This window comes from Desmodus rotundus, chromosome 8, assembly GCF_022682495.2.
Source record: "Desmodus rotundus isolate HL8 chromosome 8, HLdesRot8A.1, whole genome shotgun sequence".
NCBI classification, from domain to species: Eukaryota; Metazoa; Chordata; class Mammalia; order Chiroptera; family Phyllostomidae; genus Desmodus; species Desmodus rotundus.
Window position 1 is genome coordinate 128,538,126 of NC_071394.1, and position 27,121 is coordinate 128,565,246.

Below are 27,121 nucleotides of genomic sequence, written 5' to 3' on the forward strand. Positions count from 1 at the left end.
TCAGAGGTGTCTGTACCAACCAACCCAGAGGAACCACCCTGACCCCCAGGGTCTCAGAATGTCCAAGCAGGAAGGGACCCACCCACTGCAGTTTAATAAAAGGCGGGAGACATCCGTGTGGTGGACGAAAGCTTTATCATAAATATGGGGTCTTCAGTTACAAGATGCTCTGTTTGAGTTATATACATTTTAGAAAACTTATATACAGATAAATAATTTTCAATGGATTGTAAGTAGTGTTCTTGGGCTTTCCTACACCTGCTTGTCCCTCGTGCCCAAATATACCATGACGTTAGGTGGACTCCCGCCGTCCCAGCGGTGCTAAAACTGGAGTTGGGGCACTTTTTGTCCAGAGGACTGGTCCTGGACCTGCTGTGAGGGACCTCGACTGAGAGAAATTCTAATCTCGTGAGTCCCAAAGCAAGGCCTTGCTCACGGCCAGTCAGGCACGCTGGTGAAGGAGAGCGCAGCAAATGCGTCGTCACTGAGACAGAGAGGACTGAGCCTGCGCCAGCGATGTTCAGATCTGTTCTCTCAGGCACTTAGAAGACTCCTTTTGAAACTGGTCTGAAGATGATGGCCCTCTTGTATTTGGGAACCTCTTTGGGAGAAACCACAGCTTACATTTTGTCCCATAAAAATTACAGTCACGTTTCAGCTCACTGTGTGCTCTAATAGGGCGCTCCTAGAATTGAGGAGGCAATCGCCTTTAATACTGGCCTTGACAAGCCTGCCTCCGTGGTGACAAGGAGACAGCCTGTGTGACCTTGCGGGGAGGCAGCGGCCGGAGGGGCCACTGTGGGGACGGGGTGTGGGTTCCCCAGGGGCACTTCCTTCCTCCACACTTCCCGACTCTTCTTTCTGGGCTCCGGAAGATGAGGACTAAGAGCTCCGGAGCCAGCACTTGCAAAAGCAGCCGAGGCTGTGCCACCTGGAAGTAGCAGCTGGGAGACCTAGCGCCGGATGTGGCCTCCAGGAGGCCTGGCTCTCAGGCCTCGGAGACCGCGTTCCCACCCCTCTTGAGGCAGCGCAGGACGAAAGCCGCCAGGGCCACCAGGGGGATGCACATGATGGAAGAGGCCACCAGCAGCCCGATGATGGCCAGTGCGTACGTGGGGTAGTCCTTGGTCACGAGCTGGCCCTGAAAGGAGAAGCTGAGCGTCAGCAGCGCGAACCTCCGCAGATGGAACCGTCTGAGGGCATCGCGGCCTGCAGGCCCCGGCCGTCTGCTCGGCACGGGGCTCACCGGCAAGGGTGTTAGGCAGGTGAGCTCCCCCCATCTACGCTCTCTTCCACATACTTCAACCAGGACCTGCAGAGCCACTGTTTGGAGGGACCAGTAAAGAGTGAGCACAGGGACAGTCAGGGCCCAACATTTGGGGCACGAGGCAGGGCGCCTAGAGGTCAGGGGTGGCCCTCAGAGGACTTCCTGGCTTGTGCTGTCCACTACCAGGCACAGGTGGCTACTTGAAATGCCACGAGTGAAGCGGAGGAACTGAATTTTAAATCCTACATAATTTTAACAAATTTAATAGCTCCTTTGGTCACTGGCTACCGTACTGAACAGCAAGCTGCGGTGTCGAGAGAAGCCTTGTGAACCTGGATTTAGCTGGTGGTATGGGGTTTCCGCAGATGCGGTGCGTTAAAACTGATGAGAAGTGAGGCCAAAAAGCCAATAAATGCCATCTTGCCACAAAGGAGCCACAGGACCGCTCTGCTGGAGTTAAATACACCGGTGTTTATGGTCACCAAAGTGCGGCTCGCGAACACAGTGCCGCCCGCGTGCGATGCGGGAGTGGCCCACAGGCGTTCGGCGCGGCCTGTCCACGCTTTTGGATGAGCACAGACATGGAGGAAACATTTAGAAACTATTTTCAGCAACCGAAAAGCATTTCTTCATGTCTGTTGAATCTAACAAATACTGGGCACCTGTGTGTACTTTATTTGCTTCATTTCATTTTTCAAGTGTCATTCTTATTGCATCCTACAAAAGAATCAGCCTGCGAGGGATGGAGAAAACACCCCCATGTGCCCCCAGTTTGAGCTCACTCGACCTCACCAGACGGAGGGGCGGCCTCTCAGGCTCTGCCTGCCTCGGGTTTGCGTGGGGCGGGCGGGACTGGCGTGAGCTGGCTTGCGGGCCCTTCACACGCTGCTCTGCACACAGCACGCTATGTCTTCTACCCACTGGGAAAGGAACCCAAGCTGGCCAATTGTTTTTTCTGTGAGAGTGTGTCTGTGTGACGACAAGCTGGGCTGGCCAGGGCAGATAATGAATGGCTGTTAAAATGCTGACATCTGTCCTTCTGGTTGGTGGACAGTTGTGTGTCAGCCACACCCAGGGCCAGGCCTCCCCTGGATGCAGCAACTCAAGTGTTCAGGCAAGTCCCGCAGTGCCCAGGAGCCTGCTCCCCCAGGGTCAGCGGCCAGGGGCAGAGGCCACGCCGCCAGGCATGTGGGACTTTCCTAGGGAGGCCTGGTGCACTGGACAGAGTCGGAGGGTCTGCTGGCGGGAGGCAGGAACCAGGGCCTTTGCAGGAGGCTTTTTCCAGCTCCCAGGAGAAGGCCCACGGGAAATCTAGAGGGATCTCTGTCTAGCGCAGCGCCCATTGAAAAGCTCAAAGCCCAGCTCTGCCATCCTGGGCTGAGAGTTCTGAAGTGCGTGGGTGACGTCTGCATGTTGTGACAAATAACCTGCCTACCCCACGGCAGAGGTCCCCTGGTTTCAGAAACTAAGGCCTGTGCTCTCCAGGGAGCACGGGGCCCAAGAGGGCAGGTACCTGGGAGGCGTCCCAGGCTTGGTACTGCAGGGTCCCCGTGAGGATGTAGTCGCTCAGGTAGAAGAGCAAGAGGCTGATGATGATCAGAGGGCTCACGCCGGCCCACATGACCTTCCAGTACCAGTTCAGACGGCGGCCAGTCATGGCCTGAAGGTCACTTGCAAATCTACTTGGAAAACAGAAGAGAGTCTGGATTATTCACGACTGAGCACAGCCATGGGGCCCCCCTCTCTGATTCCTTCTGGGGACGGGTGCTGGGTGTGGGGAGGGGTGAAGGGCCGAGGCTGCCACAGAGCGGGGGCAAAGCAGCCACCCCACAGAGAAGTGGGTGTCAGAAGACATCTTCTGGTGCCCAGTTTCTGATGAAGGCGGCTGGTGTACACCAGAGGGCAGCTCCCAGCAGTGGCGGGAATGGATAGCATGGGGCATCTGTGCAGGTGGCCCCAAAGCCAGGGGAACCCCAGGGGCAGCTCTGCCCCACCCCTCCCACCCTGGTGTCTGCCAGTGACTCTAGAAACACCCCTAGAGGGAGGCCCTGGCCGGGTAGCTCAGCTGGTTATAGCGTCGTCCAGATACACCATAAATCAGTGTAACAACAAATTGATGTCTCTCCCCCCTTCTTCCTTCCTCTAACTCTCTAAAAATCAATAGATTTAAAAATAAAAAAAAATAAGAAACACCCCCAGAGGGGAATCTCTCTTGAACCCTGAAACTGCAGCAGGTGGTCTGGGACCTGCAGACAGAGGGCCAGACCTGGACGGAAGGCAGAGTGGCCCGGTGGCTGCAGCCTGGGGAGGGAGAGAAGGCAGAGCAGCCCACAGCCCGCTGCTGTGGCCAGTCGTGTCTGAGGACCAGCTTTCTTTCCTTTTCTTTAAATCCACTCTTTTGCCTAAGTTTAGTGATGGCATACCAACACCCATTTTATCGTGGGTTTGATGGGCTAATCATATGTTTTTCACACAAATATAAGTATGGAAAGCATCTTCAGCGCTTTGGGACACACTGACCCAGCAACTTCCCGGTTTCACAGCACCGGGGGACCAGGGCTCTGAGCGGAGATGGGGCTTGTTGGAGGGCTCCCAGGTTGTGGCCGACCTAGCCCAGGGGCTTTAAAGCTGCTCCCCAGGGCGGGAAAGGCGGTCGTGGAAGGAGGGCGGGGCCGGGAAGCAGGGCGAGACTGCCACCAGCTGCAACCACCACCTGTCCTGAGTTCCCAGTGAGCCTGCAGGGCCCTCTAACTGCCCCCATGCTGCCGCTGACCTAGCGGACTCTAGGCTCTAGGCTACGAAGACTCACGTGCGTAATGTGAACACGTGGGATTTTCAGGACCACACACAGCACAAAGTGTTGCAGTCTTCCATCCCTTTACCCGCCCGGCCTCCGCTCTACTGGATAGAGAAAGGTGGGAACACTTGGCTGCAGGAAAGGTGGCCGCGTGGCACTGTTGCAAAGCAGCCGCAAGATGGCGCTGTCCCCTGTGCGCCCAGAAAGACTGCCCTCTGCTGGTCATTTTCAGACCTGGCTGCTTACGACATCCCGAGGACACCTTCCCTTTCTCCCTCCATCCTCCTCACCCACTGTGCACCGACTGGTGCCCCTTTCCAGAGCCCCCAGTGGGCCCTAGGCTCTGTCCCTCTGTCCCCAGCCTTCTCCCTTTACCCTGAAACACCCAGCCTCTCAGATGACCAATCTTTCTCTCCCTCTGGACGGGCATTTCCTAAGTGACCCATTTGTCCCAGTTCACCAGGGACTTCGCGGGTTTAGCAGGGAAAGCCCTGACACCCCAGGAAGCCCTCTTTCCCGGGAAAGCGGGGTGAGCCCATGTTACTAGCTGAGGGGAGGAGTGGGGGTGAGTAAGGAGGCATTCCTCCACCACAGCAGTTTTAGCAATGCCGCAAATTGCAAGCCCCTCTTGGAGAGTCACAGCTGTCTTCAAGGCTGAGAAATCTGGCTTTAACTTGTGTCCTGCTGTTATCTGGTCATGGAAATCCCTCAGCAGGGCTTCCAAAGAGACAGGGACACTTGGCACCAGGGGCCCGGCTCCCAGAGGCCAGGCTGGGCCCCCACCCACCTCTGAATCAGTCGGGAAGACTGTGAGGGACTAGGGTGGGAACCACACAGGACAGCCCTTGTCCACAGGCTCACACTCGATCAGCGAATCCCAGACTGTAATGGGTCCTGGACCACTGGATGTGTTAGAATACGGGATCTGGTTCAGGGACTTGGGGGGCCTGAGACTCTGCATTCTAACAAGCTGTGACTCTGGGACCACATTCGGAGTGGTTTTCAGAGCGTCGGCCCCAGGCTCACCCGGAGCCTGCGCCCTATCTGGCCCTACCTAATCAGCACCTGGGGGTGGAGCCCGGGCTCAGTGTGAGGACCAGCCCCCAGGTCTGAAAGCTGCTCTGGACCCGTGGTTCTCGTCCAGGCAGCCCGTTCCATCCCCCAGGAGATTCAAACACTCCAGGGCTGTGCTGGGCACCAGGGTTGAGAACCTGACATCCTGAATCTGCCCAATGGCTAAGGTCCGAGCTATCAGCTGGACTTTGGTCAGTGAGCTTGAAAACTACCAAGGGTCAGCGCAGGGGGTGACTCCCTGCTGCCCCGCGCCGGTGGGGCCCAGCAGCCTCAACAGGCCAGAGCCTTTACTAAAAGGTGAAAGCCTGGGAAACGGGAAGACGTGGTCGAAGGCAAACTGAAGAGGAAGTGAGGCGGAGAACTAGCTGTGATCTTGTGATGGGGGAGACTGGGCTTTTCCAGGAGGGGTTGGGGGGCAGGGGGGCGGCGCCTCCTCACCTCCTCAGCCCGTACACGTAGCACACGGCCCCGATCTCCACCAGGACGATGAGCAGCAGGGGTAGCGTGGCCGCGTAGTCGTTGAAGATGTCGAACCAGTAGCTGCCGGCCTCCGTGGTGAACACCATGCCGATGGCACAGCTGATGAGGCACACCAGACCTGGGGCCACAAGAGCACCTGCTCACCTGCCCGAGACCCACCCTGCGCACCCAGTTTTCTGCAGGGCAGCCCAGCCGTGGATGCCAAGGGGACTCTGGCTGAAGGGCTCATCCACGTGGGTGGGGAGAGCTGCCATGGTCTGGCCTCTCCGAATGCATATACCTTGTGTGTGTGTGCGTGGGTGTGTGTTTTGGGGGCTGGGGGGTGCCAAGGTGTCCCAAGGAGTGTCGGCCAGCGTCCCTGACAGTAATTCACGGAGCTGTCCAGCAGGAGGCACCAGCTCAGTGGAAAAGAGCACGCTGTAGGCCGTCCTTTCTGGGGGAGCTGGCCCAGGCTGTGAGCCTCCTGATAGCATTTATCTCAACAACGCAGTCCCTGAGCTTGGGGGATGCACTGGGGCGGGAGATGCGAGCTGTGGGGTGACCCTCACAGGGCTTCCTAGTGAGGACTTACGTCTGAGCAGAGGTGGGTGGTAGGCGGGAAGGGGAGGGAAGGCAAGACGGGGATGTTTACTCAGCTCCCACCTTGCCCCAGGCACTGGCCATGCACTGGGTCCTTAAGTCTCTGAGACAGGAATCAGGAGCACCCTTGTACAGGTGGGGGAGCCCAGACTCACAGATGTGGAGCAACTTTCCCCATGTTGCACAGCATGTAAATAGCAGAGTCAGGATTCAGACACAGGCCCCGCGGCCTTCAGAATCGGGTTCTTGTCCCCGTCTCCTTCGGCTGCCGCTCTTGGGCACTCCATCGAATATCTGACTCTAAAGCTCCTGTCTGCTCATTCTATTGTGACACTGTGTACCCCCAGCCACTGTGCCCTATCCTGAGGGGGACACACGGGAGGATGGGTTGGCCGGGACAGGTGCATGTAACACGGCTGTGGGCACAGATGAAGGGTGGGCACTCGTGTGGGACAAGCAGGACTTCAAGGGGATGGGGTGGGAGCCGGGCTGGAGGAGGGATGTGGCGGATGTAGAGGGGCAGCGTCATCAAAGGCAGGGGAGGGTCCGCAGGGTTGGAGCGGAGCAGATGGGCGGTGGAGCGATTGGGAAAGTCGGTCCTTTCCCCACAGCCCTGTTGCCCCCACCAATGGCGGGACCGCAGACGAGCAGCCGTGTCTGCTCCGACCTTGAACTATCACAGGGGTGGGACACGGACAGACAACTGTGGACCCAGCAGTGTGGGCGGGTCTCAGAGTCTGAGAGGAGACACACACAGAGGCCGCACACACGTGTGACTCCTTGCACGTGAAGTCAAGAAAGGGGGGACCAACATCGAATGGTGGTGGTGAGAACAGAGGTGACTTTGGGGCGGGAAGCAGACACACATGTGAAAGTCACCGAGTGCGGGCTGCAGGGAGGCACCCACTGTGGCTGTTGTCCCTCAACTGAATGCAGACAGCAGCAGCTTCTGCCCCACCCGCACAGCTCTGGGTGCCGCGTCAGGGACCAGCACGGCCCCATGGGGTGCAGAACCAGATGCAGAGGGGGAATCACTCGTGCTGGGGCCCAGATGGCCCACAGTGAGGAGAAGGTGAGCACAGGGCCACCATGAGGTTGCGACAGCCCCTGTGGCCACCTCGACAGGCACGAGGCCCCTGAGGCAGCCTGTCCGTCTGCCTGTCCCTCACATCCCACCTCCCCACGGAGTCCTGCTGCCTCCCCTGGCCCTCCCACTCACCGGAGATGGCCTCCTTGGGCAGGCGGCTGGAGACGGCCTTGCTGTCGGTCAGCGGGGTGAGGATGGCGGCCGTGTTGCCCAGCATGCTCCCGATGCCCAGCATCAGCAGCATGAAGAAGTACAGCACCGACCACAGCTGGGACACCTCCATGTTCTTAATGGCCTCGGTGTAGACGATGAAAGCCAGGCCCGTGCCCTGGACCGCCTGCCCACAGCAAGAAGACCCCAGTCACACACCCAAGGGGCAGACAGCTCCCCAACCACACCCGACGACGACGCTTGGCAGCGGGGTTGGGGGGACCTTGGAGCTGGCCTCGAGAAGCCACATGCTGAGGCTGGACCTCCCATCTGCAGACCAGCCCTCGGGCTCCGCTGGGCGGACAGAGATGACAGCTGTCAGGAGTCTGCGTGCATGAGGGGACATTTCCACCAACTGGGGACACTGAGTTCCTCTTTCCTGCCCCCCACTCACATAAATTCTGGCTAAAACATCATAAAATGATGTTTTGGTAATTTCTGCTTCCAATGTCACAACTGATCGGTGTTTGAGGTCTTGGTGGCTGGGAGCTGAGGGGGGACGGCGGGGCCAGAGCAGCAGGTGTGCACTGGTGGGGAGCTGGCCTGGCCAGCAGGCAGCCGGATGGGCGGGGCTGCTCCGTGGCTGGGTCCCTGAGGTGGAGAGGCCGCTGTGGGGACACTGAACTGTGGACACTGAGCCTGGAGCTCCTGCTTGAAGACAACCTCTTGCAGGGAGAGGCTGAAAGGGGTCATGGCTGCCATGTCCTCTGGCTACCAGCCTCAGAAGACCAGAATCAAAACCTCTCCCGGGACAAGGTCCCCTGATTAGGACCCCCAGGATGGTCTTTATTTTTTAAGATTTTATTTATTTATTTTTAGAGAGAGGGGAGGGAGGGAGAAAGAGAGGGAAAGAAACATCAGTGTGTGGTTGCCTCTTGCATGCCCCCTACTGGGGACCTGGCCTGCCACTCAGGTAGGTGCCCTGCCTGGGAATCGAACTGGTAACTTTTCAGTTCGCAAGCCAACGCTCAATCCACTGAGCCACACCAGCCAGGGTGGGAAAACTGTCTTTAAAAAATGGGGGAACAAACTCACAGGTACAGAGAACAAATGGATGGTGCCAGACGGAAGGCAGGTGGGGGAGATGAGGGATAAAGGTGAAGGGGTTGTACAAACTGCCCGTCACAGAAACGGTAACAGGGATGTAAAGTGCAGCGCAGGGAACAGAGTTGACAGTGTTGGGATGACGAAGCGCGGTGCCAGGTGGGCACCCGAACTACTGGGGCGATCACTTTGTAAGTTACACAGCTGTCGAGTGACTATGCTGTACACTCGGAGCTAATACAATATAATATTGGGCGTCAACTGGAATTGGAAAATAAATACATGTTTAAAAGTGGGACCAAAAATAGACATCGGCATACAAATAAAGCCCAACAACGTTTATCACAAAAACCTGCCGTAAAGGAAGGAATGCATTTGAAGGGAGCAAGAAAACCAACCACCCAACCCCAGCGATGGCTGGGGTGTGAGAACAAATGGTGAATAAATAAAACGCCTAATGAAGATAAACACAGACACTGTCTGTAGGTAGTAACAGCGGCACCTGGTTTATGAGTTTAAAAAAGGCGGAACTGGACAAAAATGGCACTGACAACAGGGGGGAGGTGTTGAAGGTGCCCTGAAGTCAAGATGGTATTTAACTTTGGATTTTCTTCAGTTAAACACGCGTGGAAATTTTTCAAGGAGAGACATGGAGTATACCAGTTCCAAACAGCAGAGAATGAGGTGGAATGAGGAAAAACCCGCAATAGGGGAAACGCAGTCGAAATAAATCAATAACCACATGATTCTTGGACATTGAGCCAAGTTCGAAAGTAAGGGAGGAAGGCGCCCAGGTGCCAAGAACAAAGAGGGAATTTGAACCTGAACAAGGAACTAAAGCCAAAGGCCTCAGGGGTCAGCTGAGTGGGGGTGGGGGGGTCTAGGCCCTAAAGGCTGGGGTTGGGGCCTGGGGACGGGGCCTGGGGACAGGGGGTCGTGTCAGCAGACAGCCAGGAGGACCAAGCGGGGCCTCATCCACAACACATGGACCTAGCAGGGCTCCCCCATGAAACAAATGCCAAAAAGCCTCCCAGGCAGCTCGCTGGCAGCCGGAGAGACGGGCCTTCACTCGTCTCTATTCTCGCGAACTATTCTCAGGAGACGCTCTCTAGAAGTGGTCTCTAAGAGTATGAAATATGAGAATTAGACAAATACGCCCACTCTCATTTCTGTTCCACTGTGCTGGAAGTCCTAGCAAATACAATAGGAAAAAAAGGAAGCAATATAAGGATTGAAAAGAAAAATGTAAGCAGGTGATATAAGAGTTTACATATATGTGAAGCAAACACATAGACAAATACAAGAATGAGTCAGAGAATTCATCAGGCTGCCAGATACAAGGCCAACATACGAAAACCTTTAGCTCACGTTTGCAACAAAGATAAGCAAGGATGGAAAGAGGAAGTAAGGGTGCCATTCACGACAAACACGAAACAGCAAGGCCCCTAGATAAAAAGCTAATGAAAGGTGAGCCAAGGTGCGAGGGAGAAAACCAGTTGAAGGAAATAAAAGACGACCTGCGAGCATGATAACGCACGTTCCCAAATCAAAGTCACGAGAAGGCCCGAATCAAAGAAATAGCAATTCTCCCCAATTCACATTAACAAAAATCAATGCCCTTCTAGTAAAAAATCCCTAAAATATTGTTCCCCGGTGGAACTCGTCAAATTCATCCTAAAATTAATGTGAAAAAGGAGGATCCCAGCAAAGTAAAGATGATTCCATAAAACCTAAATAAGGTGACTTTAGTGGCAAGTTTTTTAGAGAGCGAAATGTCGAGTAGTGCGGAAACAGACAAGTGGTGGCATGTTCACGTGGCGAAATAGAATGCAGCCCTCAAACTGAGTTACGGGGTGTCACATGCGTTACTATGGACGGATCTCGAAAACAGAAGGTCCAATGAGGGAGGTACCTCCCTACCCTTATTTCCATATAAAAGACTGCCGGGGAAACAACAGTACTTAACGATACATATGGGTAGTTAAAATGTCAAAATGAAGAACTTCCCCCTGCTGAGCAGGGAAAGTTTGAGGCAGTCACAGGGGCCTCTCCCTTTGTCCCTGAAACGTGCTTTTCTTTTACATTAAAAGGACAAATCTGCTCCCCCCAAATGACAGATGTTTACAATCGATCCTTCAGGGTGGTAGATGTACAGGTGCTCATTATATTACTCTTTGTACCTCACTGTCGTTTCAACCTTTAAAAGGAGAAAAGGGAAAGGAAGAAAGGGCTCACAATCCCCGAGGAACTTAATACATCTCGTGCTCCCGTGCAGCAGCTGGGGGGGTGCGGTCAGGTCTCCCTTCTCCCAGCAGAGGCTCGGGGGTGGGGGTGGGGGGGTGGGGCAAAGAGTTCCTTCTGCCGAGACCTCGCCTGTGCCTTACCGTGTCCAGCTCTGCTTCCAAGCTGCAGTTTTTAATCTGCGGGAACACCTCGTAGTACTGGCTGGGGTAGGTGGATGCCAGGTAGCCCTTCACCTGCTCCAGGTTGCTGGCTGTCAGAAAGCCGTCTTCCAGGTCGAAAGAATTGGTCAGCAGCAGAATCACCCTGCAGGGCAGAGCGTCAGGTGGACCTCCACCGATTCCACAGAAAGGTCACTGTCACCAAACTCCAAACCCCAGGGAAGCTTGGGCACCAGGCTGTCCCCCTGCCCCTTCTTTTCTGATTGGGTGAGGTTCTCAACAAAAGGAACCGGTGGATTGGTGACCTTGTAAATGGCAAGGTATTTTGAGTGGCTTCGAAGGAGCCTCAGATGGGACCGGTGATGACTGGTGGAACCTACCCGCCCAGCGCACAGTGAGGCTGTTCCGGCCTCTGGGCCAGCCCTGTCCCACAGAGCGTCTGGGAGGACGGAAACACCCCACATCCGTGCCATCTGACGGGGTGCCCACGAGCCACAGGTGCAACTGAGAAACGGACTTAAGTCAAAGTTTAAATTTACATTTGTAAGTAGCCCCTTGGGGCCCGTGGCACATGGCTGGGCGGTGTGCCTGGTGGGTGCTTCTCATACTCCGGTAGGATTACAGCAAGTAGATTCTGCCATCTCCGTGGCTTAGCGAGAGAACGCTTGGTTGCTTTTGAGGCGGGGCAGACAGGGCAGAAGAAATTCACCAAGGCTGGTGCCCTTTGCCCCCTGCCCCTTGGCCCCGTGGCATCTACCTCTTCCCAGGGGCCCCTTCAGCTTGGAGCTTTGGAGCCTGGTCTCCCCCTTGAGGCCCAGGGCTCTTACTTGTTCACGCAGCTTTCGTAGTTGAAGGTGGCCTTGAAGCCGTAGATGGAGAAGGTGACGATGCTGGCGAAGATGGAGGTGGAGCTGTTGATGAGGGACACAATGACCGCGTGCCTCTGGCAGTTGCTGGAGGGCTTGTTGTAGCTGGCGAAGGCGATCAGGCTGCCGAACCCCAGGCCGAGCGAGAAGAAGATCTGGGTGGCCGCGTTGATCCAGGCCTTGGGGTTGGCCAGCTGCTCCACCTGGGAGGCCAGCAGGGACAGGGCCGGTGAACCCTGGTGGGATCCCGAACTCCCCGGCCGGGGGCGGGAGGACTCTGCCCACAGCGAGCAGCCCGCCAGCGTTCCCGGCCCCCTGCCGGTGCTGCCCCCCTTCCTCAGCAGATGAAGCTCGTCCTTCCTGCCCTGTCCTCCACAGCCCTGTGCCCACAGGAGGTGTGCCATTGGGAAGTGCGGGTAAAATCACTTTAAAAGGGACTGCGCCCCAACCCCATGGGGCAGACACTGCCTGGGCCTTGGCCCCAGAGCTGGCAGCACTGTGGCTTGGCAGTGGGGCAGATGTCTGGGGAGGGGCTGCTAGTATGGTCATTTTGTTTCCAGGGGCCAGATTTGCTCAGGGGAGAACCTGTCCTGCCCCCAAAGGCAGCAGTGGTGACTGCTGGCTGTGGAAGGCTGCGAGGGGCCTCGGGAACCCTGCAGGGAGTGGCCTTGCCCTGTAGGGAAGGTGGTGCCTGGAAGTGGCCAGCACGACACCCAGACAATTGGAGGGGTGCTCACAGCAGACGACTTAGCTCCAGGGCTGGACGGAGGGGCTGGGGTGAGGCTGTGGCCAGGAGGCCATGCCTGGGGCTTGGCAGCAGCTGGTGGGGGTCCGGGAGGACGAGGGGACAAAAGACTCAATGCCCCGAGCCCTGGCTGCTGTGGCTTAATTGACTGGAGCGTTGTCCCATGAACCAAAATGTCGTGGGTTCGATTCCCGGTCAGGGCACATGCCTAGGTTGCGGGTTCTGTGGGACCAATCTTTCTCTTTCGCATTGATGGCTCTCTCCCTCTCTCTCTCCCCCTCCCTTCTCTTTCTAACATCAGTGGGTGACCTCGGGTGAGGATTAAAAAACAAAAGACTCAATGCCTAAGAATTCACAGGGCTTGGGGACCGCCTGGCTGGGGCGGTGGCTCTGCGCCCACAGCTAATCCACACCCTCCGCCTGCCTGGAGGGCCTGCAGCAGACTCCTGGGTTCAGGACCCCTTTCACCCCTCCCTCGCCTTCCCCTCTCTCTGCCCATTCTGGAAGATGGCAGGGTGAGTGGGGCGCCCTCAGGGGCCCCGTCCCTCCAGCCCGTACCTTGGGGGTGAACATGTACGCCAGGCCGTTGGTGGCTCCGTGGAGCGTGAGGCCCCTGACCAGGTAGATGATGAGCACGCAGTAGGGCAGCGACGCTGTGAAATACACCACCTGGGGGCACCAGAGGGCAGAGTCAGCCTCAGGGAGACCTGGGGAACATGGGCCCTGTCTGCCCACAACAGGCCCTCGGTCCCCATGAAACCCCACAGTGGTGGAGCAGAACGGGGTTAAAGGAACATCAGCCGGGCAGGAGTATAAAGCAAGGAGGAGGCACCAAGGAGAAAAGGATTATAAATAGGCCCTGGGGGGGCAGCGGGGTCATGGAAAGCAGCTTAGCACAGAAGCTCTCAACCTGGGCTGCCCGTCAGAAGTGCCTAGTGGGCTTTCAAAGGCCCCCCGGGCTCAGGCCTCGCCCCAGGCTGATTACTCTGGAGCCTCTGGGGGTCAGACCCAGGCAGCGGAGTTGTAAAGCGTGCCAGGTGATGCCGCCACGTGGCTGGTGTGAGACCAGGGCTAGGCTCATCTCTCTAGGTGGCAGGGGAGCCCTCGTACTGAGATTTAGGGCTGTGACCCCAAGCACAGTTGGCCATCTTTAGTGTCACCTACCAGGTGACCTGTGCCAGCACACCACCCATGCCTCCCCCAGCACAGCTTTTGCCCCTCGAGGGCAGCAGGCAGCCTGCCGGGCACGGGCCCCCTGCCCCCGCTGCTGTGCCCGCCCACCTTGCCGGTGGATGCAGTGCCCCGCAGGATGCACAGGTAGACCATGAGCCAGGCTAGCACGAGGAACAGCGCCGGCTCCCACTGCACGCTGCCGCTCTCCTGGATGGACGGCGAGATGTTGAGGGTCTTCCTGTACCAGAAGTACTGCGTCGACGAGGCCAGCTCGCACTCCTCGTCATAGCCGGTGTGGTTGCCATTCAGTGGGCAGCGCGACCACGGCAGGGGGTTCTGGGGGCCAACACAGCATCACACAGAGAGGTGAGGGCTGAGGCCAAAGGTCGGGGTGCAAGGGATGGGAGGTGGCCCTGGTGTGGGGCTCTTGGAACAGAAGGGGGCTGGTCCCCAAAGGGCAGGCAGCTGGAGCCCCTGGGGGCAGACAGGGACTCTGAGGGTTTGTTAGGGGCTCAGGTGGGACTTGGGAATAGGAGACAGGCAGATGGGGTGGGCAAGAGGGCTTCCCGCTCCTTACAGCCCTACCAGTGTTGTCTGAGGGCCACCGGACTCTACTGTGGGCCCGAGAGACTGACTACATGAACAGTAAGGGCCAGACCACCTTCTGTGATGACAGAACCCTGACCCGCTCCTCCCTGCCTGCCCCGGTGGGCAGCTCTGCCCTCCTGCTCCCGCCCGGCTCTGGCCCGCCCGCTCACCTGGAAGGAGTGGAAGAGATACCAGAAGGCCCAGGCGTTGATGACGTTGTAGTACATGGACAGGAAGAAGGAGACCACCACACTGGCGACACCTGTGCAGAAGCAGAGGGTGCTGAGGATGTCCTCCCTGCTCCCCGCCCGCCTGGACCTGGCAGCTGTGGCCCCTCCGCTGTGCCGAGGACCCCCAGCAGGTTTGTGAGAGGTTCGCCGTGGCCAGGGCCCTGCGAGCACTGCCAAGGGCTAGTCTCTCCCCCCACCTCTCTCCCCATCTTCTGGGACGGGAGGCTGATGACATTGGCGATCTGAGTGCCGGCTGCTGCCGCTGCGCTAAGGACTGTGTGCACAGCAGGTCCTCAGAACAATGTTGTGAAGTGGGCATCATTACGTCCCCGCGCAGAGGAGGAAACGGAGGCCCAGAGCTTGCCCACGAGCCCCCACCACCCCCTGCGGCTGAGGCAGGACTAGGATTCAAATGAGCGAGCAAGAAGCCCTTTGTCACTGCCAAGCGCCCCCTCCTTGGTTCCCCTGAAGTTAGGCAATCCCTGCCCTGTGGTGGCCGAGAACAGGGGTGTGAGGAGGTGTGCCAGGAGCCTGGGGGACAGGCAGGAGGCCGTCCCCCACCTGGTGAGGTCTGCAGGGACCTCAGGGCCGGGAGCGGGGAGAGGAGAGCAGAGGGAGAGCTGGCAATGGGGGGGGTGCTCTGGAGCCAGGCCACACCGTCCCCAGCCGCTGTGTGCGCCCCTGCCAACCCCACGCTCAGGGGCATCTCGTGAGGAGTTCGAAAGCGGCTCTGGTGTTGTATTTACACCAGGGCATCAGCAGATGCTGCGAACCAGGCCTTTCCCACCCCACCTGGAGAGCTGGCTGTTACACATTCACCAGCAGCACCCCTGGCTGGCACAACCATGGGGCCTGTTTTCTACCACACAGCAAATGACGCCTCGGAGAAGCCCCCCGGGATTGCTCACTCGGGCAGATCGTCAACCACACACCTCCGTGCTAAACATTAACGGCCGCTTGAGAGAGCAGGCAGTTTGGGTTAGGAGATGATTTGTCAGGGCACTGGACACATTTCTTCTGCACCTGAGACAAGTCACGTACAAGTTTACACCCTCTTTGCCCCCGAAATGTCACTCTGCCTTCCTGTCTGGGGCCGGAGGGGTGTGCAGGACAGAGCGTGGCCATCTCTGGTCAAAGTTCCTCCTGCTGGCAGTGGCAGCCCGGGAGCGCGAGGGTGCGAGGCCTGTTGACCACGTCCCGAGGTGCGCAGGACACCGGCTCCAGGGAGCCCCGGACAGGCAGGCTGTGGGGCCGCACCCCATTACTATCCGCATGTGCCCTGCTTCTGTATGACACCCCAACAGCCTCTCAGCGGTGGGAAGATGAAATGAGCTTATGCACATATACTGTGCAGGCCAGCACCTGGCACACAGTAGGTTCTCACTGAAAGGGGACTTTGTTATTAAGAGTCGGCAGGGGCTGGTCCCCAGAATGCTTGTCAGCTCGGACACTGACTCACGGCTCCATCCAGGCAGCTGTTTCCTCTTCATGGACAAGCCACCTGGGGGCCAGGGAAGCGTTGGGGCCTCAGTTCCCCACCTGTGCCTCCTCCCTTTCTCACTCTCCTGGGGCAGGAAACCAGCCCCTCTCAGCGCACATTCTAGGGCAGCCTCTCCTGAGTCTCTGTCCACCCCACTCAAGGGCCCTATCTTGGGCCTTGTGCTTGCCCTCTGCTCCCACCCCCACCCAGGCTGCTCGGAATACAACGGGTTCTCCCGGGGCGGGGAGTGCGGGTAGGACTGGAGAGCGCCCACGTACCGACACCGCTCAGGTAGGGGCTGATGCTCCGCCAGGCGCCGATGCTGCCCTGGCGCATGCGCTGTCCGACCGCCAGTTCCAGGTACAGGAGCGGCATTCCCTCCACGACGAGCATGACGAGGTAGGGCACCAGGAAACTCCCTGTGGGCATCCAGAGCCGACAGTCAGGTTGTCACCAATGGGCTGTACTCTGCGACCACCCAGCCTCTCAGCCAACGTCCTTCCATCCATCCTCCCTTTCTCCCTTCCATCTTCCCACTTGCCCATTCATGCATCTATCTTTCCGCTCACCCTCCGCCCTTCTGCCTTCACACTCCTCCACCTTCCCACATATACACCTTCTGTCACTCCTCTCATCCATCCATCCTTCATTCATCCATCCACCCACCCCACCCATAATACCTTCCATCTGTCCATCCATCATCCATCTATCCTTTACTTTTTAAAAAAATATTTTATTTATTTTTAGAGAGGGGAAGGGAGGGAGAAGGAGAGGGAGAGGAACATCAATGTGTTGTTGCCTCTTGTGCGCCCCCTACTGGGGACCTGGCCCACAACCCAGGCATGTGCCCTGACTGGGAATCGAACGAGCGACCCTTTGGTTTGCAGGATGGCACTCAATCCACTGAGCCATGCCAGCTGGGGCTATCCTTTTACTTTCCTGCTCATCCACCCATCTATTTCTTTAGCCATCCATCCATGGATGACATGCAGCCACGTGAGTGAAAATCTTTAAATACTTCCATTCTGGGTGATAAACCAGCCCTGTCCTCAGCTCCTTGAGCACCTTCCTCTGTGCCTCAGTTGTCCCAGCCCCTCTGCCAGGAAGCCCTGTTCCCAGAGGAGAAATAGAATCGACACAATGTCACGCCGCAGAGCACATCGTGCCCTCGCTGTGTGTTTAGGGTGTATTTTATTGTGCGTACACATTTCATTTTTTGCCTGCATGTTATTTGGAATTTAGGTCCACACTTCCTTATGTAGTTTTCCTCATCCAGTCTAGTAAAACGAACTTAAGGGCTGGACTAGCCACACTGAAACCGGATACAGCTTTAAAAGAAGAGATCCATCATATAGCACACGGAGCTGTTATTCTGCTGGTCCCCAGAGTAATATAAAAGGGAATAAACCTTCATGTGGCTTCCAAACAAGCAAACAAATCTCTCATCCCACGCTTAGTACAACTTCCTAAGTGTGCAAACTCTGGAATCAAAACCTGAGACTCTGTAAAACATTGTTAAATCAAAGAAAAGAAATTAAGAGTGGACAATTGGGTGTCATGCTTCTTATCTGCCGTTCCTGAACACTCACCTAGGTGGGAGCTGAGCCGCTGCCAGGCCATGCTCCCTTCCTGCCCTGCAGAAGGGTCTACTCACCTTCCCAGGCTCCTCTCAATAACAAGGGTACCCCACCAGGGCTATCCCTGACAGTAAAGGTTGTGTTGGCACAAACTGCTTAGAGTGACAGTGGTTATAAGAAAAGCTCATTTTCACCCAGCGTGTTAAACAGTAACCATGAGAGGCCTGGCAAGGTCCATGAAAGGTTTGTCTCTTTGACAGGGCCCATCTGATGGCCCACACCCGTGGGAGGCTGGAAGTCCCAGGTCTGGTGCCAGGTAGGAGCACAGGGCCCTGCCGTCCTGCCCCTCAGTAATTTCTGTCACCCCCCCAACCCCCAACCCCCCAGCAAACCCACAGTTCTGGTGAATTTGCTCTGCAGTCTATTTTTTTTTCAACAACCAGAACATGTGAACTTCCATATGCAGAAAAAATGGACTTCAACTCCTATGTCACATTGCATACCAAATAACGCCCCCCGCCAAATGCATCATAAGTTCGTAGGGACAACTCAAAACCATAAAACTTCTAGGAGAAAACACAGGAGAAAATCCTTCAGACCTCGGGTTAGTCAACAGTAAAATGTGCCTTAGAGACAACATCAAAAGCATCATCTGCAAAAGAGACTGATAGATTGGACTTCCTTTTACAATTCTGCTCTGTGAGAGACAGTGTTAGAAGAATAAAAAGACAAGCTACAGTTTGGGAGAAAATACCTGCAAAACACGCATCTGATAAAGACTTTGTATCCATAGTATACAAAGGACTCTCAAAACTCAACAGTAAGAGAAAAACGAACCCAATGAAAAAAATGCACAAAAAATTTAAGCAGGCATGTCACCGACGAAAACACGAATGGCAGACCAGTCCGTGAAGAGATGCTCGGCGCCAGTGTTCATGGAGGAAATGCAAACTCCAGGCACAGTGAGATCGCTGCGCATCCTGTGAGAATGGCCGACCTCAGCGATGCTGGGAGCGCCCTCTGGCTGCCGGGTGGGGTGCTGCCCATTCACGAATCACTTCATAACGCCAATTCGATCTCCGAAGAAAAGAAATGCTGATGCTACCACGTGCTGGTGAGGCTTGGGAGGACTCCCAGAACTGCTGGTGGAAACGGGAAATGCTGCAGCCTCTCCGGAGAGCAGTTTGGCGGTGTCGTAGGAAGTTTAGCCTACACCTACTACACAACTAAGCAGCTGTAGCCTTGAGTGTTTGCTCTAGAGCAATGGGCACTTATGTTCACGCAAAAGCCTATTCACAGATGTTCATAGCAGCTCTGTTCATAGCTGTCAAAAACGGGAAGCAGCCTTCCGCGGGTGCACGGATAACAAACGCTGGCGTGTCCGCACAGGAATACTACTCGGCAATCCGAAGGGACAAAACCACCGACGCCCCCAAAGGCCTGGGAGGATTTCAGAAGTATGACGCTAGGTGGAAGGTGCCAGAAGTGAGCCCACACACGGTGGGACTCCATGCACAGGACGTTCTGGAGAAGGTGACAACGTTGGGACAGGAAGCAGATCTGGGGTGGGAGGGGGCCTGGGATTGGCTCTGAAGGGCATGATGGTGGTGACGGTCACACGGCTGAATGCATCTGTCAACACTCACAGAACTGGACACCAAGAAGGGGAAATATTTCTCCAGGTAAATATATGTCAATAAAAAATATTTGTCTTGCGATCAATTTGAAACAAGTCCACTAACCACCCTTCTTCTCACGGTACTGTTCCCCAGGCTCCTTTTATGTAAAACTCTGGATACTGGTCCTGCTCAAGGAGACCCTGGCGTCGGGGAGAGGCTGGAGATCCAACACAGCTGCAGTGGGCGCAGCTGCTCCCGGGCAGAGGCGGAGCCCAGTCCCACCTGTGACTGTGGACTGGCCTCGGACTCTCTTTGTCCAATGGGATGGATGCGGGGACAAGGGTGCCACAGTGGTTTCAGAGTCCTAGCCTCGGGATGCCTGGTAACTCTGCCTTCATTCTCCTGAAATGGGGTCCTGAGACCACCTTGTATGAAAGCTGGTCCAGGCAACCCCAGGACAGCGGCCATGTGGAGGAAAACCGAGGGCCCCGCCAACCTGGCACCAACTGCCCACGTGTGAGGGGCCTGACCAGACAAGTGGAGAAATGTGCAGCCCACCCAAGCACTGTGAGAAAGAACTAATTTTTGTTTTGGACACTATTAATTTTTTGTTTCTTGACACTTCAGTGCATATTTCCTAGAAACAAGGACATTCTCTTACATAGTCCCAGTACAATCAGCAAAGTAAAAAAAATTAACGCTGAGCCCTGGCTGGGTAGCTCAGTTGGTTAGAGTGTCATCATTGTTCAGAAATGCCGAGGTGCAGGTTCGATCCCCGGTCAGGGCACACACAAGAATCAACCAATGAATGCATAAATGAGCAGAAAAACAAATGCATGCCTCTCTCCCTCTCTCTCTCAAATCAATAAAAATTAACAGATCCATAGATAACAAATCAGTAACATAAATCAATAAAAATAATACTGACACAGGACTCTTATCTACAAACTTTTGAACTTTGGCTTTACGTTGTGTCTGTAGAGGGCAAGTCTCTATGGGCCTGCACCTCCCTCGGGGAGGAAGAGCCGTCACCAGAAAGGCGGCTTTGGACCTCTAGGACACTGCAAATCAAAATAAAGGACCCGTGCGTGACGGGGCCAGCACTGCCCCGGCATGGGCGAAAGCCCGGTGTGACCACGCCTCGTGTTGAAGCAGCTCCAGCTGTAGAGCCCTCTCCCAGAAGACGTTGCAGCTGGGGAGGTGATCACCGACATGTTAAAAGAGGAATGGATACTAGGATTGCCCATCGCCCAACGTGGCTTTGGTTGTATGTATCTTGCTGGTAAGAATTCTTCAAGACTGGCGGCGGTGATGCACCCCATACTGTGAAAGTGGAGCCCACGGACAATGGACCAGGGCAAATTCAGAAATGGATTTGTGCCCGTAAACTGAAGTACCTGGCTGTTCCTGAAGTATTGGGGGTCTGGTCTACGTGATAAAACTGGAAAAGGTGACAGGTTTATCATGATGGGTTGCTTTGGGAGTGACCTTCAGAGAATGTATGAAGCAAATGCCAAAGGGTTGTCTTGGAAAACTGTCTTGCAGCTAAGCCTAAGAATTCTGGATGGTCCGGAATATATTCGGCCCGTCCAGAAAGTATCCAGTCACATACTATGAAAAATAGACATTGATCGAAGAAGATACAAGATACAAGAAACACTGCACACAGGACAGTGACGCCTCAGGCCCCTTCAAAGTCGGCACCTTGGGACCTCACACAGTTCTCCCAGCGTCTCTCCCACTGTTCAAGGCGCTCTTGAGGAAATCTGTCCACTGGTAGTGGTTTGAATCAAGTCCTTAGCAATGGCTGCACGATGTTCCTTCCGCTCTGGGTGCAGAAGCCGAGGGACAAATTTTGCCTCGACAGGCTTCATGCCGAGATCCTGCGTCACAATCCCCAGATCCGCTTCTGGTTCTCGCACCGTCAGTGGGTGATCTTTGTTGATTGCTGTCTGGCCACATTCAACATTCTCAGGTGTTCTGCTTGTTGCAGGCCTTCCAGGACGTGGATCCCTTTCAACAGGTTCTCGACCATCTTTGCAGCATCTGTGCCTCACTTGTATCTGTACTGCACTCACTGCATCGTCCCTGAAAGCCTCTGAATCATCAGAATAGTTTCCACAGAGGAATGTTCAAGCTTAACGCAAAATTCGATGCAGGTTCGCTGCTCTCCTTGCTCAGTCATTTTGAACGTGACAGCCACACAGTACACAAGCTCACTCAGCAGCGTCTACCACCCCCACTGACTAGTACAGTGAAGTCATCACTGTTCACACATGCACATTCCAGTCCACTCTCCTTGGCTGCCGGGTTACTTTGATGTCACACAAACTGGTTCTTGTTACATTAACAATGGCTGGACTTTTTCCAGACCGGCCTTGTATTCATGAGCGGGCGTATGTACACGGAGATATCAAAGCCTCGAATCTTCTTCTGAGCTGCACGCGCCCTGACCAGGTGTACCTGGCAGATCACAGCCTTGCTTATTGGTGCTGCCCAGAAGGAATTCATACAGAATACAAGGAAGGCCACAAAGATGTCACAGAAGCACCGTGGCATTCACCAGCGCTGATGAGCACAATGGCCCAGCCCCGTCCAGACATGGTGACTTGGAAATACTTAGTTATTGTATGTCCTAGTGGCTTAGTGGCCGTCTTCCAAGGGAGAATAATTTGAAAGATCCTCTCTATGTTAGTGATTCCAAAATGAGACACAGAGAAAACACATGTGTATTCCAGTCCCAGCACTTTGTGGGACAAGTGTCTTCCTGAGAGAAACGAGCCAGACGAAATCACCAAGTACGTGGAGACAGTAAAGTGACCAGACGCTGCCGAGAAACCTCTTTCTCAAGGTTCACAAGACACCCTTTGCAAGGACTAAAAATCTACAGGGAGGAAGGACAATGGCTAACTGGCCCTTGGCATTTCAGGGAATGGAGGTCTGGAAGCAAAGGCTGTAACAAGGAAGCGAAAGAGAGAAACTGAGAAAAGCACAGGAGCTGGCGTGGAAGGTGCGGATGCTCAGGTGCTCGGGCGGGAGCAGCCCGCTCGCAGGTTCCAAAAGAGGAAGCCAGTCCAGAAGCCACTCCCGGGCTGTGAACTGGTGGTTCACATCTTCCTTTCACTGGATGTTTCTCCTTTTGCTATTTTAAGTGTTTTCATGTGAGGCTGTGGGGTGGGGGGCGGTAACAGGGAAATACCTATGTCTTCGGAAAAACAAATGTTTCATTAAAATAAACACTTTTTATAAATTATTAAAGGCTAACTTACAACGTTTCAAAATCTTTAGGTTACATACGCTCTGCAAGCTGTCCCACGCTGTGTGTCAATTTCTGGATACTTACAGAAAAAGTACTGTGAGGCGCACTTTCCTGGAGTATGTATAAAATGTTTGACCAAGCCCTTCCTTTTAAGGAAATATGAAATTTAAAATAAAGGGGTGTTTTTGCTTGATACGAATACATAATTTGTTGTGGCCATAAAAAAAAAATGAAAGGACCACTCTGAGGCATCAGAGCAAAGGTCTTCCTCTGAAGTAGATTTGCGGTGAGAAATGGAAGAAATGTACACAATGTCTTGAACTTGAGCTCTTAGAGTCAAGAGGACACTGTGTTTGCAGAATGGGGCATGACTTTGCTAGCCTGCGCCTGGCCACTGTGGGAATATTTACACCATGGTAATCGCCAAATGCTAGAAATTAGGTCCTCCTCCTCCACCAAAAGCCAGTTGTTTGACACTTACCAGCACCCCACTGCCTGGTGTCCAGCGGCTGGTGCCTGGGAGGGGGGCTTCCTCTAAAGTGTGGTCCAGGGACCAGCAGCTGTGACCAGCATCGCTGAGGAGCTTGTTCGTAGGTATCTAGGGTTCATAGAACCCTGCCCTCCTGCGGATACCTGAGTCCGAACCTCTGGGGGTGGAGCCCAGCAGTTCACTGAGACACTGGGAGCTAGAGAGGAGCAGCAGGGGCTTTGGGTGGAAGGGGGACGTCCAGGCTTAGAGTCGTTGTCCTACAGCACGATCTGGTAGCCTTTGATTTTCCCCTCTTTATGGTTCATGTATCACATAGAGAAAAATTAGGAGGAAAAAAAAAATCCATGTTTCCGCCAGCCACACAACTGTTCTCACTCTCTACATTTCTCCCACGATTTGAGTTAGTGCTTACTATAAAAACCAGCCGCTGGCACATTTTTTTCTACATATCAGTGTACAGCACATTTGCATCCTGATTTCTTGCTGAACGATTTAGACTTTGGCATGATCGCCAAGCCCTGCTGATTTTTTCAAGAAGAGATTTTGTGTCGTTCCTTCAGCTGCCCTTTCCCCTGCCTCCAGCCAGCATGCTGTACAGTGGTGGTTGGTATCTGGCATGTAATCTGCAGAATTAACATTCCTCGTGCTGAGCCTGGCCCACAGAGTGGGAAGGGAACAAGCCTCCTGGTCACGGTCTCAGGCAGAGCCCGGTGCAATGGGGCACGAGCCCCTAATCCGTTTTATTCTGGGAAGTATGTTGGCACAGCTTGGCTCTGCGGTTTATCAACAGCTCTTTGTTGACTGGGGGTGGGAGGGTCTCAGCGCTGTTTGGAAGGAAGTTACATTCCCCTCCGGAGCCTTTTATGGCGCGGTTGGCTTACCCTTGAGCTTTAGGTAAATGGGTCTGAAAACCGCCTGGGTCTGGGGGACGACATAGATCACTTATTGACAGGAGACACTATTGGCAGCAAAAGGCTCAGGAAAACCACGGGCATCCTCACCTCATGAACCCCGTGGCTTTTCAGAACAGACCCAGCTCGTTCATGCAACAAATATTCATTGGCGCCTCCTCCAACCCAGACACTGCAGAGAGACGGGCCAGTGGGAGACAGAGAAACTCTAGCACGGCGTGCAGGCCTGCGGGGACTCGCAGGGCCTGACAAGCAGTGGTGACAGTGAGGGAGAGGCCTGGCCTGGGGACACCAAAGGTGGGGTGGGGACAGGGACTGCTCCAGCAGGAAACTGCCGGGGCAGAGTGTGGTGGCAGAGTGGGCGTGCCCCAGGGAGAGCTGTTCAGAATGGTTGGGGGCGGGGTTAGAAGATGAGTGGCAGGAAATGAGGTGGAAATCAGGGCAGGAGTTACTGTGGTCAAGTCCTCACTGAGCCAGGATACACTAGTCATTATTCTATAGACACTTATGGCTGAGAGGGTGGCATGCACCCAATATCTGTCCAGCCGCCATCATCCATCTACCCCTATCCATGCACCCATCAACCATCATCCAGCCATCCCCCATCCATCATCCAGCCATCCATCCATCTTTCTATCTGCCTACCAGCTGACTATACTCTGCACCAGGCACAAGATCTTTTTCTTTCCTTTTCCTGAGTCCTCAGGGTCTTGAGATTTCCACAGCAACTCCTTCTATCAGAGGTGTCAAACTCATTTTTACCAGGGGCCACATCAGCCTCACTGTCGCCTTCAAAGGGCTGAATGTAACTTTAGGACTGTATACACACAACTGCTCCTTAACTAGGGGCAAGGAGCTCGGCACTGCCGCCTGGTAGAAACACCGCGGAGGCCGGATTCGGCCCTCGGGCCTCGTGTTTGCCACCTGCGCCTTTTATCTAGTCCACGGCAGAGCTACTCAGCCCCACCTGCGTCCACCTGCGGACGACTCAGGTGAGGGTGCTGTTAGAAACAAGGAACGAACACTAGTCACATGACAGTGAGGCGCACCTGGCGGATGTTTGGGAAAGAGTAAAGGTAGCACGGGGCGGGCGGAGTGCTGACTGACACAGAATGACGAGGAAATCGCAACCTGACAAATAAATATTTCAAAAGGCAGTTATGAAACTGTTACAGCCAATGGCAGGCAACCCACGGCCTCACATAATTTCGATGTATTTATGCCCTTAAAATAAAAAAAAAGAGAGAATTAAGAATGCACTATTAAAAAAAACTGTGGATGAACCTTTTTGCCATTGTTCTGTTTTTTCAGCTGGTGGGGGAAAGTGAGGGAGAGCAGTGTTTTAGGTCTTAATCTTCTTAAATGGGTTAAATTTTGTAAACACACTTTGGTTAACATCTTTCATTGTCCTTTATGGTGAGACCAATTCATGCAGATTACAGAAGACACCACACACACACTACAAAGGAAGCAAAAATCACAAAATCACCCACAGATCACTATTTGCGAACACTTCGGTATATATTTTTCACTCTCTTGTCTCTGCCTATTTTAAATTGAGATCATTCATTTTATTCAGCACTGACTGTGACTTTTCCTCCCTCCATGGAATATATGAAATGAGAAAATACGTAACATTTTTTTTGAAAACACAGTATTAATGGCTATGACGTTTCCGTATTTACTGAACCAGAATCCCTTTTAGTGGAAGGCTGAGGAAGTTTCCAGTGTTTTGCGTTTATTAAAAGATGGAGAGCATCCTTTTATTGTCGACCTTCTGTCAGAACTCTCATTATTTCCTTTAGAGAGAATTTTAGAAATGGAACAACTAAGAAAAACTTTTTTTTTTTTTAATGTGGAGACTTCCATCCCTGTGCCACTCTGCCTTCTAAGAAGGCACCTGGCCCTCATGGAGCCTCTCTGGCCTCGGAAGGTGTCTCCGGCTCTCTGAACATTAAGAGAATGGTCTGTGTTGCTGTCTGTCCATCTAGTGAGCGTGCTGTGATGCTTCAGGGAAAAATTTGTGTAAAAAAACCAAACCAGCAGAAGTAGAATGAATCGCCTTCCTGCTCTCTTTGGTTCCAAACCAGACCAATCATTTTATAAGAAATCTAAAGAAATAGCTCAAGCCCTGAGAGCAGTGTGGCTCATTTGGTGGGGCATGGTCCTGCAAAGCAAGAGGTTGCCAGTTGGATTCCGGGTCAGCGCACACGCCTGGGCTGCGAGTTCGGTCCTGGGTCCCGGCGTGTGCAAGAGGCAACAGATCGATGATTCTCTCCCTCTCTTCCTCCCTTCCTTCCCCGCTCTGTAAAAGGAGAGAAGGAAGGAAGGAAAAAAGGAAGAAATAAAGAAGAGAGAGGAAGGAAGGAAGGGAGAGCTCCAAGATCCTTTTATCCGAGTTCCTGATCCTGCTGCCAGGAATCTAAGTTTCACATCTAAAGTAGTGGAACGAGTTCCTGTTGCACTAGTGAGTGTCACACTCACTCGTATTCAGACCATTGCCGCCTCTCCTCAAAACAGTGTCCCCCGCGCCTCCTCGGGCCACAGCCCGGCCAACAAGCGTGTGGTGGGGGGCTTGGCCGCCCCTGGGACGGGGCTGGGGTTGCAGAAGGCGTGGGGGGCGGCTTTGGACGGGGCTCCGGGTGCGACCTGAGATGCCCCGGTCCGACTCCCGGCCCTCGCACTAACGCGCTCCGAGCCTCAGTTTGCTGGGGCGGAATGGGGGCCGCGTCCCAGCGCGTACCCCAGGAGTGTCGGGGCTGAGCGCCCGCTCCGCAGCGAGCGCGCCGGCGCCGGTCCCGCCGGGAACGCGCGCGGCCCCGAGGCCCGCGCCGCGCGGAGCCCGCACTCACCTCCGCCGTACATCTGGCACAGGTAGGGGAAGCGCCACACATTGCCCAGGCCCACGGCGTACGAGATGCAGGCGAACACGAACTGCAGCGGGTTGGCCCACAGCGGCCGCGCTTTCTCCATGGCCCCGCGCTGCGCGCTGTCTTCCCGCCGGGGCGCCCGCACGTCTGTTTCGGTGCGCGGCCGCCAGGAGCACCGTCCCGCCCCGGCTCAGCCTGGGGGTGGCCCCACGCCACAGACTCGGCAGCTTTTTAATTGCTAATCTCATTAACGGCGCGCCCCGTCGGAGGGGCGAGGCTGGTAAATGGATGACGGTGAGCCCCACCCCGCCTGGCTCCGGGCTGGGAAGGCGCCCCAGACGGCGGGGTAGAGGGCGGCGCCCGGTCCCCTCGG

General features: G+C 54.9%; 1 protein-coding gene and 1 pseudogene across 1 annotated transcript; one reads left to right on the top strand and one right to left on the bottom strand.

Annotated features, from left to right (window-relative positions):
• Positions 1-116: 116 nt before the first annotated feature.
• On the bottom strand, positions 117-27,121 carry SLC6A20 (solute carrier family 6 member 20). The gene is made up of 11 exons (XM_053929713.2): positions 26,731-27,121; positions 16,301-16,441; positions 14,483-14,574; positions 13,833-14,060; positions 13,110-13,220; positions 11,768-12,009; positions 10,923-11,085; positions 7,417-7,621; positions 5,577-5,736; positions 2,781-2,946; positions 117-1,141 (listed from the first exon to the last, which is right to left on the bottom strand). The coding sequence occupies exons 1-11, from the start codon at positions 26,849-26,851 to the stop codon at positions 989-991; spliced, it is 1,782 nt and encodes a 593-aa protein (XP_053785688.1). The 5' UTR covers positions 26,852-27,121; the 3' UTR covers positions 117-988.
• LOC128781498 (serine/threonine-protein kinase VRK1 pseudogene) lies at positions 19,465-26,660 on the top strand (annotated as a pseudogene).

What these genes read in the sequence shown, in the direction of transcription:
- SLC6A20 (XM_053929713.2), bottom strand. Translation starts at nt 26,851, where the DNA reads ATGGAGAAAGCGCGGCCGCTGTGGGCCAACCCGCTGCAGTTCGTGTTC. An exon ending in TACGTGTACGGGCTGAGGAG is followed by an intron (nt 2,947 to 5,576) that starts GTGAGGAGGCGC and finishes TTTTCCAAGTAG; the next exon opens with ATTTGCAAGTGACCTTCAGG. An exon ending in AAGCCTGGGACGCCTCCCAG is followed by an intron (nt 1,142 to 2,780) that starts GTACCTGCCCTC and finishes TTCTCCTTTCAG; the next exon opens with GGCCAGCTCGTGACCAAGGA.